Below are 13,913 nucleotides of genomic sequence, written 5' to 3' on the forward strand. Positions count from 1 at the left end.
AGAGATGAGCAAAAGGTTTGATGAATTTATTAGAAAGGTGAAAGAAGAATTAAGCACGGAAGCTTGACAACAGTTAGTCATTGTTGATAATTTGTCAAATCATTTCGGGTTTTGGGTAATGAATTTTTTAGGTTGGGTAATGAAGGCATTGAAGAATGGCACAGTAGTAAATCAGGGTTGACGATGTTTGGGGCCTTGGAACCTTGATAAAGTTACACAGAGTAAACACAATCTAACCAACAAGGTCCAGAAGAGCCAGTGGGTGGACAATGTATATTGGTTCACCCATACACGAAGCTGATGGACACAGTGAAAAAGCTGAGGATGACAATGTTTTTGGTATCGTTAATGGAGATCACACTGATGAAGAAGCTAGCAAAGATGATTCAATGGCGTCTGATGCTTCTTCAGGATGAAAGGGTCAAAATTTGATCCCATGATTAAAAAAAAAAACTTTATCCACCACTAAGTAAATGAGACATTGATATGCTTACAAGCTATTCATGTTTGACTCAAAAAAATTCAAATTCAATTTGGTAATTATAGAGCTCAGCTCGAGTTATCAATCGTGTCAAATTCAAATTTAGTAATATTTGACTCAAACGACTCATGAACTTTATCGAACTTTTAAATTTTTTATATTATTAAATTATGCTATTACCATTCATATATATTATTAACCCTAAGCTTAATTAAGTACAAAATTGATAAACGAGCTCAAATTCGAGTAACTTATATGATATCTTATGGTTCCTATATGATATCAAGTCTTTTTAGTTCCATCTATAATTGTTTTGCTTTAATGACATTAATTTGGTATTCCATTTATATTAACAAAATGTTAAAATTTTGTTGCTAGTCTTTATACTTTTATAAAATTTGAGATTTAGTCCATATACTTTAAATGTAAATATATTTTAAGTATCTTACTTTTTCAATTTAAAAATCCTTGTCCAATCACTAAAACCGTTACTAGTTTTCGTCAAAATTTATCAACTTGGTATTGTACGAGGGTAGCCTAATTAGTATGCCAAATTGACATTTTTTTGAAAAATACAAACGATGTTAATATCTAAATTGAGATTTTTAAATTGAAAGTACAATGACGGAAGACATTGTAACACCCCTTATATGGTTCGACCACCGACATGGAATAGCAATATCACTTAACAAGATTATTTAATACAATTTCAGGCTTTTACCAAGCTTTGAACACATGTTTGAAATTATTTTGAACCATTCCCAAGGTGTTTGAATTTACCCACAACATAAAATGGGGTTCGGAGAACCTAGAATGACAAAAAATACAAGTTTTGAAGGTGTAATGGCTTAAGTCTCGAGACTTAGGGTGGGTTTGGATGTGCGGCGCGTTTAGCTGTGGTTAGTGTAAAAACAACGGTGGCGGTGAGATTAGATACTGTAGCGATACTGTAGCGTGAGATAAAAAGTAAGCTAAACGCACCGCACCCAATCGTCCATCCAAACTCACCCTTAGGCAACAAATCTCAATACTGGGCCTATAGGTCTTGAGACTTGGACTTCCTACTACAATTTTTTACTATTGACTTGCTAGTCTCGTTACTAAAAAAGTTTAATCTCAAGACTTAATGTTGGGATCTCAAAATTAGTTCAAAAACACTTCGAGTCATCCCAAACATCATCATATGATACCAATAAATCTAAAATGATTTCAAAACCATTTTAAAGCTCATTCTAACTTAATTTCGAGTTATACTCATGTTCAAATGTCAAATAAAGTATTCACATAATTTCAAATGATAGATGGTAACTCAAATAAATGTAATTATAAACAGTTATACTAGCCTAAACCTTTCTGTATATGTCATTACACCATCATAACTAATACATAAAATTAATTACTTTACAACCTTCCGACCTCATACACTAATACGATCCTCCCTATATACGATCTCAAGCTCTTTGAAAAAGTTTTTACCTATGGGTTCAAATAACTAACACGTTAAGCTCAAAGAGTTCCATAAGTACACTCAAGCTTCCTACCTTATCTCATATATATATATATATATATTATTAACCCCGAGTTTAATTATTGAGCTTAATTGAGCTCAAACTCGAGTAGCTCAATTATATCTCGACCCAAGATCAAACTTAAAAATAAATTTCGATCAAGTTCAAACCAAGTATCGAGCTTCAAATTTCAAGTCGAACTTAACAGTATTTAGACTCGGATTAGCTCAATTCTAAAGCAAAATAACAGTGGCTTAAAAGAGAGAAATATTCATTTGTAACCCAAATTAAATGAGTTGATGATAACCAATTAGAACTAACGTATTGATACGGGCGGATGATAGAGAAAGGACACTCCTAGCCAAGGCCTCTATGTATTTTTATCAAACACCCGTTTGATACAAGTTCAAGTTATGTTATCCTATTCCAATATTTATGAGTTAATTCTTCATTTCACTTATATGAAGCGGTGATTAAAATTTTTATCAAACACCCGTTTGATACAAGTTCAAGTTATGTTATCCTATTCCAATATTTATTAAGAAAAGTTTTTTAATATATATTTATAAAGAAGTCCTAGTTGAAAGATGGTAATAGTTAAGGACTTAGACATTAGATATAAAGAGAAATTTTTTTTTTATAAAAAGTCCTAATTTAATTATTATAAAAGAAGTTGTATTTGGAAATTTAAACCCAAACTTGGTAGTTACAATGTTAAATAAAATTTTTAAAAAATCAAATAAAAACTCAAATCAATTTGATTCCTCTATAAAAAGGGCATACCCCCTTAGTTTCTTAGCCTTACAAATTACCAAACATAGACATCCCATTGCATCTTCCAATTTCAAGTCTCCAACACCAAAAAGGAGAGTTTGAAGGGAAAAAAAATGGATCAAACAGGAAACCAGAAGCAGAAGCAATCACTGAGTCAGTTCATAGAAACTCAGTTCCATATAAATCTGACTCAGTTGCTTCTTTCAGTTTCTATTTTTTCCTTGTTTTTTTCTCACTCATATTGCCTTTCCTTGTTTCATTCCTTTAGCTTCACTTTCCATAACACACTTGCTTTCAAGTTTATTAGCCATAACATAGATAAAAACTTCATATTCCTTCTTTGCAATGGCATCCTTGTTTTCCTTGCAAAATTTTCTGGACTCATTAGTTCTTCATCACAGCATAGTAATCTTAGTGATGATCACTATAATCATCAGTCTTTCAAAAGCTATACATACATCCCTCAAACACCATTGTTGGACTTGGAGAAGGAAGAAAATGCTGGTTTTGTTGAAGAAGAGGCAAAAGGGTCCTCAATTGATGAACCTTTTGTTGAAGACAACGAAGAAAGTGAAGCCTATGAACCAGAAGAAGAAGAAGAAGAAGATATTGAAGAAAGTGAAAACTATGAACCAGAAGAAGAAGAAGAAGAAGAATTAATGGAAGGAAACAATGTGTTAAGTACTGAAGAGATGAACAAAAGATTTGATGAATTTATCAGAAAAATGAAGGAAGGATTAAGGATCGAAGCTCAACAACAATTAGTCATGCAGGTTTAATCATCACCAAAGAATCAAAATCTCCATATTGTTCATATAGTTTCCATGTTTGTATAATATATATATTTTTCTGTTCTTCTCCTTTTCACTATAATTTTGTACATAAATGGTAGTAGTTTTAGTAGTCTGAAGCATTAACCAGACCTGTTGATGGGATGGGATGATTGGGGAATCAAATTTGAATTAGAATTAATCACATTAATTTTTCGTACTAAGGTCGAAATTAGCAGGTCTAGTTATAGTTATAGCTCATTTGCAATAAAAATCCTTGTTGTTTTAAAGGATTAATGTCGTAGTTTCACCTTATGTAAACCATGTGTTTGATAATACAATATTAGCTCCTTTAGTTTTTGCTTTTAACTCATGTTGGACTCTTATTTTATTTTGAAATATTTCGTATTTAATATATATCTGAACATGATTATAAGTAGGGGTGGATGATTATATCAGAACAACTTTTTAGGGGCGGATGAAAGTTTTATTTTTTAGAGTCTATATCTTTATCATTTTTAAAGGATTAAATCGATTTTTTATAATTTTAGGGGAGCTAAAGTATAATTTTACCTTTACTAATTTAAATTTTAAAAATAATTAAGGGCCTAAATAGTAGTTTTACATTTTAGGGGGGTTGGCCCCTTGCCATTCCCTAGATTCGCCACTGATTATAATAATATATTTTTTCAAAAGAAAATGCACACATACTTATACTTAAAAGATAAAATAATTTATTCGACCCTTCAATTTACAAATAATAATAATAATAATAATAACACTCCATTTAATTTCTTATTTATTTTAGCTATTAAACTTGCATTATTCACCAAATCACTTCAAAATAAATAGAAAAATTAACATTTGTTAACTTTGTTGACATGACATGCACATGGAATGGTACGATGCCACATCAACAATTAATTATTTTTTAATTTAAAAATTCAATAAAATTATTTAAAAGTATAAATTTATAAAAAAAATATTTTTTTAAAATTAATTAATGACTAACGTAGCATCCATGTGATTGCCATATGGATACCACATCAGCAAAGTTAACATACATTAATTTTTTTCATCTATTTTAGCGTAATTTGACAAACAATACAAACCCAAAAGCCAAAAAGGATAAAAAAATTAATAAAAATTTAACATGATTTATTATAAAGTTGATAGATCAAATAAATCATTATACGTATTTAAAACTCAAATCTAAATCCGAGTAACTCTATCATTATAGGTAATTTTTTTGAACAATCTCATTATAAGTTTTGATCATATCTATTTTTTTAACACAATGCTACCAATAGCCCATAGCCCCTCCTTAACCCATAAATAAGAAGAAAATGCGCTTCAGCTAGCTCTAACCCACGTCCTCTTGCATTGACAATAATACTTATACTAATCGAACTAAGACTTCAACCACCATTTTTTTTCAAAGTAATTTAGTTGCCAGTAACTTTCAAATTTAAAGAGAAAAAGAAAATTCATGGTGGCATTTCAATTTCATGGACTTATTTAGGATCTAATCAACCAATTAGAACTAATTTATTGATACAGGTGAATGATAGAGAAAATAAAATAGTTTAATATTTTATAATTTTTAAAATATTTATTGACGTGGTATATAGACAAATAGTGTCATGTTAGCATGGAGCATACATGGACTATCACGCAGGTTGTCGCGCCAACATCACTAAAAATATAATGTTTTAGTTAGCATTTAACTTAAAAAAGTGATTTGACTGTTTTCAAAAGATTAATAATCAAATTTAGCTAAAAAAAAAAAATAACAGCTAAATTGACAAAAGATATAAATGTTGAAGGTTAAATTTATCATTATAAAGGACTTAATTTTTTAATTTTTTAAAATAGAAATTAGATTTTAAATTTTTTTCTAAGCCTAAAGACTAATAGTATATTTAAACATAAAAAAAAAGTGTGATTAAATCCAAAAGTTTTAAAAGATGAGATGAAATTGAATGTGGTGCAAATACTAATATTTGAACATAATGACAATTAGGACTAGTTTTGATTGATTTGTTGATAAGATTGACTATGATGCTTTTTCAACACTTTGGGGTGTCTTTTTGCAAATAGACAAATTATAGTTTGGTAGAGGCCAAAATTAGTGATTTATTTTACTACACATCACCACAGCAATAAAGGAAAATTAATCTAACAACTAATCCCCTTTTGACAGCTTCCAAGATATTTTGAATTGCATTTACACATAAATGTCAACATGAAGTTTCATCTATGTTATGAGAAGAAAATCAACACTAATATTACTTCAAGAAAAATTTTAAAAAAAAAATTGGAAGGTAAAAGTATAATGGCAGTTTAAAATATTTTAAGAATATTTTAAGGGTCAAATTATATTTTGCTCTATTTATTAAAAAAATGGGTAAATTAGTCTATGTAACTTAGATCAAAGAGCAAACTAGTTTTTCTATTAAAAATTTCATCCATTTCTACTATTAAAAATTAGTCCATATACATTAGAATGAGATACATGTGGCACGTTAAGTTTAACTGTTTGGTTATTCTGTCAATCACGTCAATTTTTAACAATAAAAATAGATAAAAATTTTAATAGAAATGACCAATTTACTTTTTGATCTAATGTATAGGGAATAACTTGTCCATTTTTTTAGAGAATAATTATGTGTGTAATTAGCTAATCTTAATATATATATATATTCTTAGAAAATCTAATCTTGGACATGTATGGTAATTTTTTTTTAGTAAAGAATCCTTAATTAAAATGGAATTCGAGAAAATTTACTTTTGCAAAATGTATCACAATACCAATTGTAAACCTCGTTTAGAGAAAGAAGTACATAAATAAACTTTATTAATTAAAACCCAAATTCGATTCAACCTAATTTAATAATAAAACGTTAACAACTCGAATCTAAACTGCTTCGAATTTAAAGTTGATTTAAATCCAATAGAATTAAAATCTTAAATGACTTAAATCCAAATAAATAATCAAAATGATTCAAACCTAAAATGATCCAAACTAAAAAAAATTTAAATCATAAAATCGACATAATCCAAAATTAAAAAAACCTAAATTGAATTACAACAAAACTAAAAAGTACCTAAACCCTCGTCTAAAACCAACTTCACTAAATTGACATATTTACTCTATAATATAATCAATTGGGGACCCCCGAAAAGCAATGGCTTACATACTAAAACTTCCATGAAACAGAAAAGGGGTAATATCATTTTTGGTCCGATAATGAGGTTTATTTAGTATTTGTATTTCTTTCTCTATTTTAACACTTGAATTTGACAACTAAATTCATTTTGGTCCCTAAATTTAAAAAATTATAGCGCAACACTTTAATTTTGTGCCACATCATCACTTGAAAACTAAAAAAAATTATATAAATTTTTAGGTGATGACGTGGTACAATCATAGAGTGTAACATACAACAATCTAATAATCGAACTAGTTGGTTAAACCGATCAAACCATTGGTGCTCGATTCGATCAATTTGATCAATTCAACTGCTAGACAAACAATGATTAAATAAATAATTAAAAATTCATAAAAAATAATTTTTATTAAACATGGTCCATTATCAATTTTCAATTTTGTCAGTTTTGAGTTATTTTCGATTCAATTAGTTCAACCCTTTTGTTTGGACCAATATATCAATCGGTTCTCGATCCAGTCATTTTCGATCCACCGATCCGGTCATGTTCCAAGAACACTAGTTACTTGATCAAATATTGATAGAATTCAAGTTCAAGGATCAAAATGGATTTAGTTATCAAATTCAAGTGCCAAAGTAAACAAAAAAAAAGTACAAGCATCAAAGTGAACTTAATTGCCAAGTTCAAGAAGATATTAAGGTATAACCAAGTAAACCATCAAGTGATTGGGTTCAATGATTTCAAACCTTGGAGACAACATTATTGAAAGGAGCAAGTACAAACCCCAACTCAATCTGTAAAATGCGAAGTAAAAATAAAACTGTATAACAAGTAAATATGAAGAAACTCAACCCTGTGTTCTCCATTGTCAGCCATGGCTACCAATTCGATCCGAAGTTGAAGATATTCTCATTTTGCATCACTTTCGGAGGAGACCTTTGGGGTGGTACTGAGGAGAGAAGAATATGAAAGCTTTTCTAAAAGCTACTTTCGTAGTTGCGTAACAAAAAAAATCATAATTGAACCACTACTATTGTAATTAAAAAATATTTTATATTGAGATTAAACCACAACTTGCTAATTACATGTTAAACAATATCTTTCTTCAAAACAACATCAATGAATATTTCAATCTAACTTGCTAATTACATGTTGATGGGCTCAAAACGTCTCGGGAGGAAAGGATACGTCGACAGAAGTGACAGCAAAGCGGCGGTTGATTTGATTCATGGGACCGATAGGGTTGTACTACCAAGACTGGGTTTGGAAATTTGCAATTGGATAGGGAGGGACTGACAAGTTAAGGTTCAATATGTGCCATGAACAACAAATATGGCAGCAAATGCTATAACCAGAAAGGTTAGGAGTAATGCAAAGGGATTTCACTTCTTCATTCACCCCCTTCAATGGTTCAAGATGTAATGATAAGAGATAAATGTTAAACAACCCAACTTTTAACTTTCTTAGTTGAGCCTTATAGTTAAACTTCCATTTCTATCCATCTATCTATCTATCTATATATATATATATATATTTCAATCAAAGACCCTTGTGTTGTTAGCCTTAAAAATTACCAAACCTACAAATCTCGTTGCATTCTTCCAATTTCAAGATTCCAACAACAAAAAGGAAAGGTTGAAGAAATAAAATGGATCAAACAGAAAAGCAGAAGCAGAAGCAATCACTGAGTCAGTTCCATAGAAAACTGACTCGGTTGCTTCTTTCAGTTTCTATTTTTTCCTTGTTTTTTTCTCATTCTTTGTTCCATTCCTTAAACTCCACTTTCCATGACACACTTGCTTTCAAGTTTCTTAGCCATAACATAGAAAAAAACTTCATATTCCTTCTTTGCAATGGCCTCCTTGTTTTCCTTGCAAAATTTTCTGGACTCATCAGTTCTTCATCAAAGCATAATAATGATCATCAGTCTTTCAAGAGCTATGAATATGTTACTCAAACTGAGTCAACTAGTTTGGATCCCAAAACACCATTGTTAGAGAAGGAAGAAAATGCTGGTCTTGGTGAAGAAGAGTTAAAACGGGCATCAGTTGATGAACCTTTTGTTGAAGAGATGAACAAAAGGTTTGATGAATTTATCAGAAAGGTGAAAGAAGAATTAAGCACGGAAGCTTGACAACAGTTAGTCATTGTTTATAATTTGTCAAATCATTTCGGGTTTTGGGCAATGAATTTTTTAGGTTGGGTAATGAAGGCATCGAAGAATGGCACAGTAGTAAATCAGGGTTGACGATGTTTGGGGCCTTGGAACCTTGATAAAGTTACACGGAGTAAACACAATCTAACCAACAAGGTCCAGAAGAGCCAGTGGGTGGACAATGTATATTGGCTCACCCATACACGACGCTGATGGACACAGTGAAAAAGCTGAGGATGACGATGTTTTTGGTATCGTTAATGGAGATCACACTGATGAAGAAGCTGGCAAAGATGAGCAATATCAGTTAACAAGATTATTTAATACAATTTCAGACTTTTACTAAGCTTTGAACACATGTTTGAAATTATTTTGAACTATTCCCAAGGTGTTTGAATTTACCCACAGAATAAAATGGGGTTCCAAGGACCTGGAATGACTAAAAATACAAGGTGTAGTGGCTTAAGTCTCGAGACTCAGGCAACAAATCCTAATACTGCGCCTATATATAGGTCTTGAGAGTTGGACTTCCTACTACAAATTTTTACTATTGACTAGCCAGTCTTGTTACTAGAAGGGTTTAATCTCAAGACTTAATGTTGGGGACCTCAAAATTGGTTCAAAAACACTTTGAATCATCCCCAAACATCATCATATGATACCAGTAAATCTCAAATAATTTCAAAACCATTTTAAAGCTCATTCTAACTTAATTTCAAGTTATACTCATGTTCAAATGTCAAATAAAATATTCACATAATTTCAAATGACACATGGTAACTCAAATAAATGTAATTATAAACAGTTAGACTAGCCTAAAACTTTATGTACATGTCATTACACCATCATAACTAATACATAAAATTAATTACTTTACAGCCTTCCGACCTCATACTCTAATGCGATCCTCCCTATATACGATCTCAAGCTCTTTGGAAAAGTTTTTACCTATGGGTTCAAATAACTAACACGTTAAGCTCAAAGAGTTCCATAAGTACACTCAAGCTTCCTACCTTACCTTATCTCATATATATATATATTATTAACCCTGAGTTTAATTATTGAGCTTAATTGAGCTCAAACTCGAGTAGCTCAATTATATCTCGACCCAAGATCAAACTTAAAAATAAATATTCGATTAAGTTCAAACCAAGTATCGAGCTTCAAATTTCAAGTCGAACTTAACAGTATTTAGACTCGGATTAGCTCAATTCTAAAGCAAAATAATAGTGGCTTAAAAGAGAGAAATATTCATTTGTAACCCAAATTAAATGAGTTGATGATAACCAATTAGAACTAACGTACTGATATGGGCGGATGATAGAGAAAGGACACTCCTAGCCAAGGACCCTATCTTATGGTTCCTATATGATATCAGGTCTTTTTAGTTCCATCTATAATTGCCTTGTTTTAATGACATTAATTTGGTATTCCATTTATTTTAACAAATGGTTAAATTTTGTCGTTAATCTCTATACTTCTATGAACTTTGAGATTTAGTCCATATGTTTTAAAAGTTCTAGTCCAGTCACTAAAACCATTAGTACTTTTCGTCAAAATTTGTCAACTCGATATTATATAAAGGCAGTCTAATCAACATGTCAAATTGGTATTTTTCTAAAAAATACTAACAATGTTAATGATTGGATGACTTTTTAAGTATAATGACTAAATCTTAAAAAAAAAATCGAATATACTACTTATTAGTTAGTTCTTCATTTTACTTATATGAAGCGGCGATTAAAATTTTTATCAAACACCCGTTTGATACAAGTTCAAATTATGTTATCCTATCCCAATATTTATTAAGAAAAGTTTTTTTAATATATATTTACAAAGAAGTCCTAGTTGAAAGATGGTAATAGTTAAGGACTTAGACATTAGATATAAAGAGAATTTTTTTTTTAAAAAAAATCCTAATTTAATTATTATAAAAGAAGTTGTATTTGGAAATTTAAACCCAAACTTGGTAGTTACAATGTTAAATAAAAATTTTTAAAAATCAAATAAAAACTCAAATCAATTTGATTCATCTATAAAAAGGGCATACCCCTTTAGTTTCTTAGCCTTACAAATTACCAAACATAGACATCCCATTGCATCTTCCAATTTCAAGTCTCCAACACCAAAAAGGAGAGTTTGAAGGGGAAAAAATGGATCAAACAGGAAACCAGAAGCAGAAGCAATCACTGATGAGTCAGTTCATAGAAACTCAGTTCCATAGAAATCTGACTCAGTTGCTTCTTTCAGTTTCTATTTTTTCCTTGTTTTTTTCTCACTCATATTGCCTTTCCTTGTTCCATTCCTTTAGCTTCACTTTCCATAACACACTTGCTTTCAAGTTTATTAGCCATAACATAGATAAAAACTTCATATTCCTTCTTTGCAATGGCCTCCTTGTTTTCCTTGCAAAATTTTCTGGACTCATTAGTTCTTCATCACAGCAGAGTAATCTTAGTGATGATTACTATAATCATCAGTCTTTCAAAAGCTATACATACATCCCTCAAACTGAGTCGACCCGCTTGGACACCTCAACACCATTGTTGGACTTGGAGAAGGAAGAAAACGCTGGTTTTGTTGACGAAGAGGCAAAAGGGTCCTCAAGTGATGAACCTTTTGTCGAAGACAATGAAGAAAGTGAAACCTATGAACCAGAAGAAGAAGAAGAAGATATTGAAGAAAGTGAAAACTATGAACCAGAAGAAGAAGAAGAAGAATTAATGGAAGGAAACAATGTGTTAAGTACTGAAGAGATGAACAAAAGATTTGATGAATTTATCAGAAAAATGAAGGAAGGATTAAGGATCGAAGCTCAACAACAATTAGTCATGGTTTAATCATCATCAAAGAATCAAAATCTCCATATTGTTCATATAGTTTCCATGTTTGTATAATATATATGTTTTTCTGTTCTTCTCCTTTTCACTATAATTTTGTACATAAATGGTAGTAGTCTTAGTTGTATGAAGCATTAACCAGACCTGTTGATGGGATGGGATAATTCTGGGTCGAGTCGGGTTTTCTTATTTAAGTTTAGTATTCGGGTTCAAATCATTTTTATTTAGTTCTTTCTTGAGTTTAATATTAAACGGATTCAAACTGTTGATTTTTATGATAAAAACTGTGTTGAATCAAATTTGAATTAGAATTAATCACATTAAATTTTCGTACTGAGGTCGAGGTTAGCAGGTCTAGTTATAGCTCATTTGCAATAATAATCCTTGTTGTTTTAAAGGATTAATGTCGTAGTTTCACCTCATGTAAATCATGTGTTTGATAATACAATATTAGCCCCTTTAATTTTTGCTTTTAACTCATGTTGGACTCTTATTTTATTTTGAAATATTTCGTATTTAATATATATCCAAACATGATTATAAGCAGGGGTGAAGTCAGAACAATTTTTTAGGGGTGGATGAAATTTTTGTTTTTTATAGTATTTATCTTTATAATTTTTAAATGATTAAATCGATTTTTTATAATTTTAGGGGGGTTAAAGTATAATTTTACCTTTACTAATTTAAAATCTTAAAAAAATTAAGAACCTAAATAGTATTTTTACATTTTAGGGGGGCCAGGCTGGCAGGCCCTTGCCATCCCCTAGATTCGCCACCGATTATAAGAATATATTTTTTTCAAAAGAAAATGCACACATACTTATATTTAAAAGATAAAATAACTTATTTGACAATTCAATTTTACAAAAAAATAATAATAATAACACTCCGTTTAATTTCTTATTTATTTTAGCTATTAAACTTGTATTATTCGCCAAATCACCTCAAAATAAATAGAAAAATTAACATTTATTAACTTTGCTGACTAACATTCAAATGGAATGGCATGATGTCACATCAACAATTAATTATTTTTTTAATTTAAAAATTCAATAAAATTATTAAAAAGTATAAATTTATAGAAAATATTTTTTTATTTTTTAAAAATTAATTAATTACTAACGTAACATCCATGTGGATGCCACATCAGCAAAGTTAACAGACATTAATTTTTTATCTATTTTAGCGTAATTTGACAAACAATACAAACCGAAAAGCTAAAAAGGATAAAAAAATAAATGAAAATTTAAAATAATTTTTTTATAAAGTTGATGGATCAAATAAATCATTATACGTATTTAAAACTCAAATCTAAATCCAAGTAACACTATCATTATAGGTAATTTTTTTTGAACGATCTCATTATAAGTTTTGATCATATCTATTTTTTTAAACACAATGCTTAGAATTACCCATAGCCCATAGCCCATAGCCCCTCCTTAACCCATGAATAAGAGGATAATGCGCTTCAGCGCGCTCGAACCCACGTCCTTTTGTATTGACAATAATATTTATATCAATCGAACTAAAACTTGAAGGACAATTTTTTTGAAAGTAATTTAGTTGCCAATAACTATTCAAATTTAAAGAGAAAAGGAAAATTCATGGTGGCATTTCAATTTCATTTTAGGATCTAATCAACCAATTAGAACTAATTTATTGATACAGGTGGATGATAGAGAAAATAAAATATTAAATGGGAAACTCCTATGCCTCTATGTATCTTATGGTTCCTATCTTATATCTGGTCTTTTCAATTTCACTTTCAATTGTTTTAATCACATTAATTTAGGATCCTATTAGGTTGCATCTGTATCAATTGTACACTTGATTATATTTTTTATGATTTTTTTTAATTTTTATAACAAATAATTGATAATTTTATTATGAGATTATAACATTTTTAATTTTAAAATTTATTTTTTAAAGAAAAATACTATTTTTTAAGGAAAAATATTAAAAAACCGATACAATATTTGTTTTGAACAATCTCAATTATGTTCATATTTGCTATTTTTAACATAATGGCTAAAACTACTCATAGTTCATTCCCAATCCATAGCTCCTAAAACTACCATCAACCTTTCAAAAAAAAGTCAAATTGTTGTATTTTTAACGAAAATATTGAATAAAATATTAAATTTTTAAGCATGGCAGTTCGCATGACAATTCATGTGTACTTCATGTTTTTTTTAATATTTTATAATTTTTAAA

General features: G+C 29.7%; 3 protein-coding genes across 4 annotated transcripts; all 3 read left to right on the forward strand.

The window, feature by feature from the left end:
- The first annotated feature begins 2,802 nt into the window (after positions 1-2,802).
- Positions 2,803-3,902, forward strand: LOC107922627 (NAD-dependent protein deacetylase HST1). 2 transcript variants are annotated; one of them, XM_041092567.1, is made up of 2 exons: positions 2,803-3,369; positions 3,406-3,902. In XM_041092567.1, the coding sequence occupies exons 1-2, from the start codon at positions 2,877-2,879 to the stop codon at positions 3,540-3,542; spliced, it is 630 nt and encodes a 209-aa protein (XP_040948501.1). In that variant the 5' UTR covers positions 2,803-2,876; the 3' UTR covers positions 3,543-3,902. The 2 variants fall into 2 exon arrangements, with proteins under 2 accessions (XP_040948501.1, XP_016708227.1); XM_016852738.1 differs by having other exon boundaries at positions 2,803-3,902.
- A 4,450-nt stretch (positions 3,903-8,352) lies between these two features.
- LOC107921743 (uncharacterized) lies at positions 8,353-8,838 on the forward strand. Its single transcript, XM_016851561.1, has one exon. The coding sequence runs from the start codon at positions 8,353-8,355 to the stop codon at positions 8,836-8,838; it is 486 nt and encodes a 161-aa protein (XP_016707050.1).
- A 2,079-nt stretch (positions 8,839-10,917) lies between these two features.
- LOC107921744 (DNA-directed RNA polymerase I subunit RPA1) lies at positions 10,918-12,175 on the forward strand. Its single transcript, XM_041092568.1, has 2 exons — positions 10,918-11,532; positions 11,563-12,175. The coding sequence occupies exons 1-2, from the start codon at positions 11,013-11,015 to the stop codon at positions 11,697-11,699; spliced, it is 657 nt and encodes a 218-aa protein (XP_040948502.1). The 5' UTR covers positions 10,918-11,012; the 3' UTR covers positions 11,700-12,175.
- Positions 12,176-13,913: the final 1,738 nt, after the last annotated feature.

This window comes from Gossypium hirsutum, chromosome D05 (genome assembly GCF_007990345.1).
Source record: "Gossypium hirsutum isolate 1008001.06 chromosome D05, Gossypium_hirsutum_v2.1, whole genome shotgun sequence".
Lineage (NCBI taxonomy): Eukaryota > Viridiplantae > Streptophyta > Magnoliopsida > Malvales > Malvaceae > Gossypium > Gossypium hirsutum.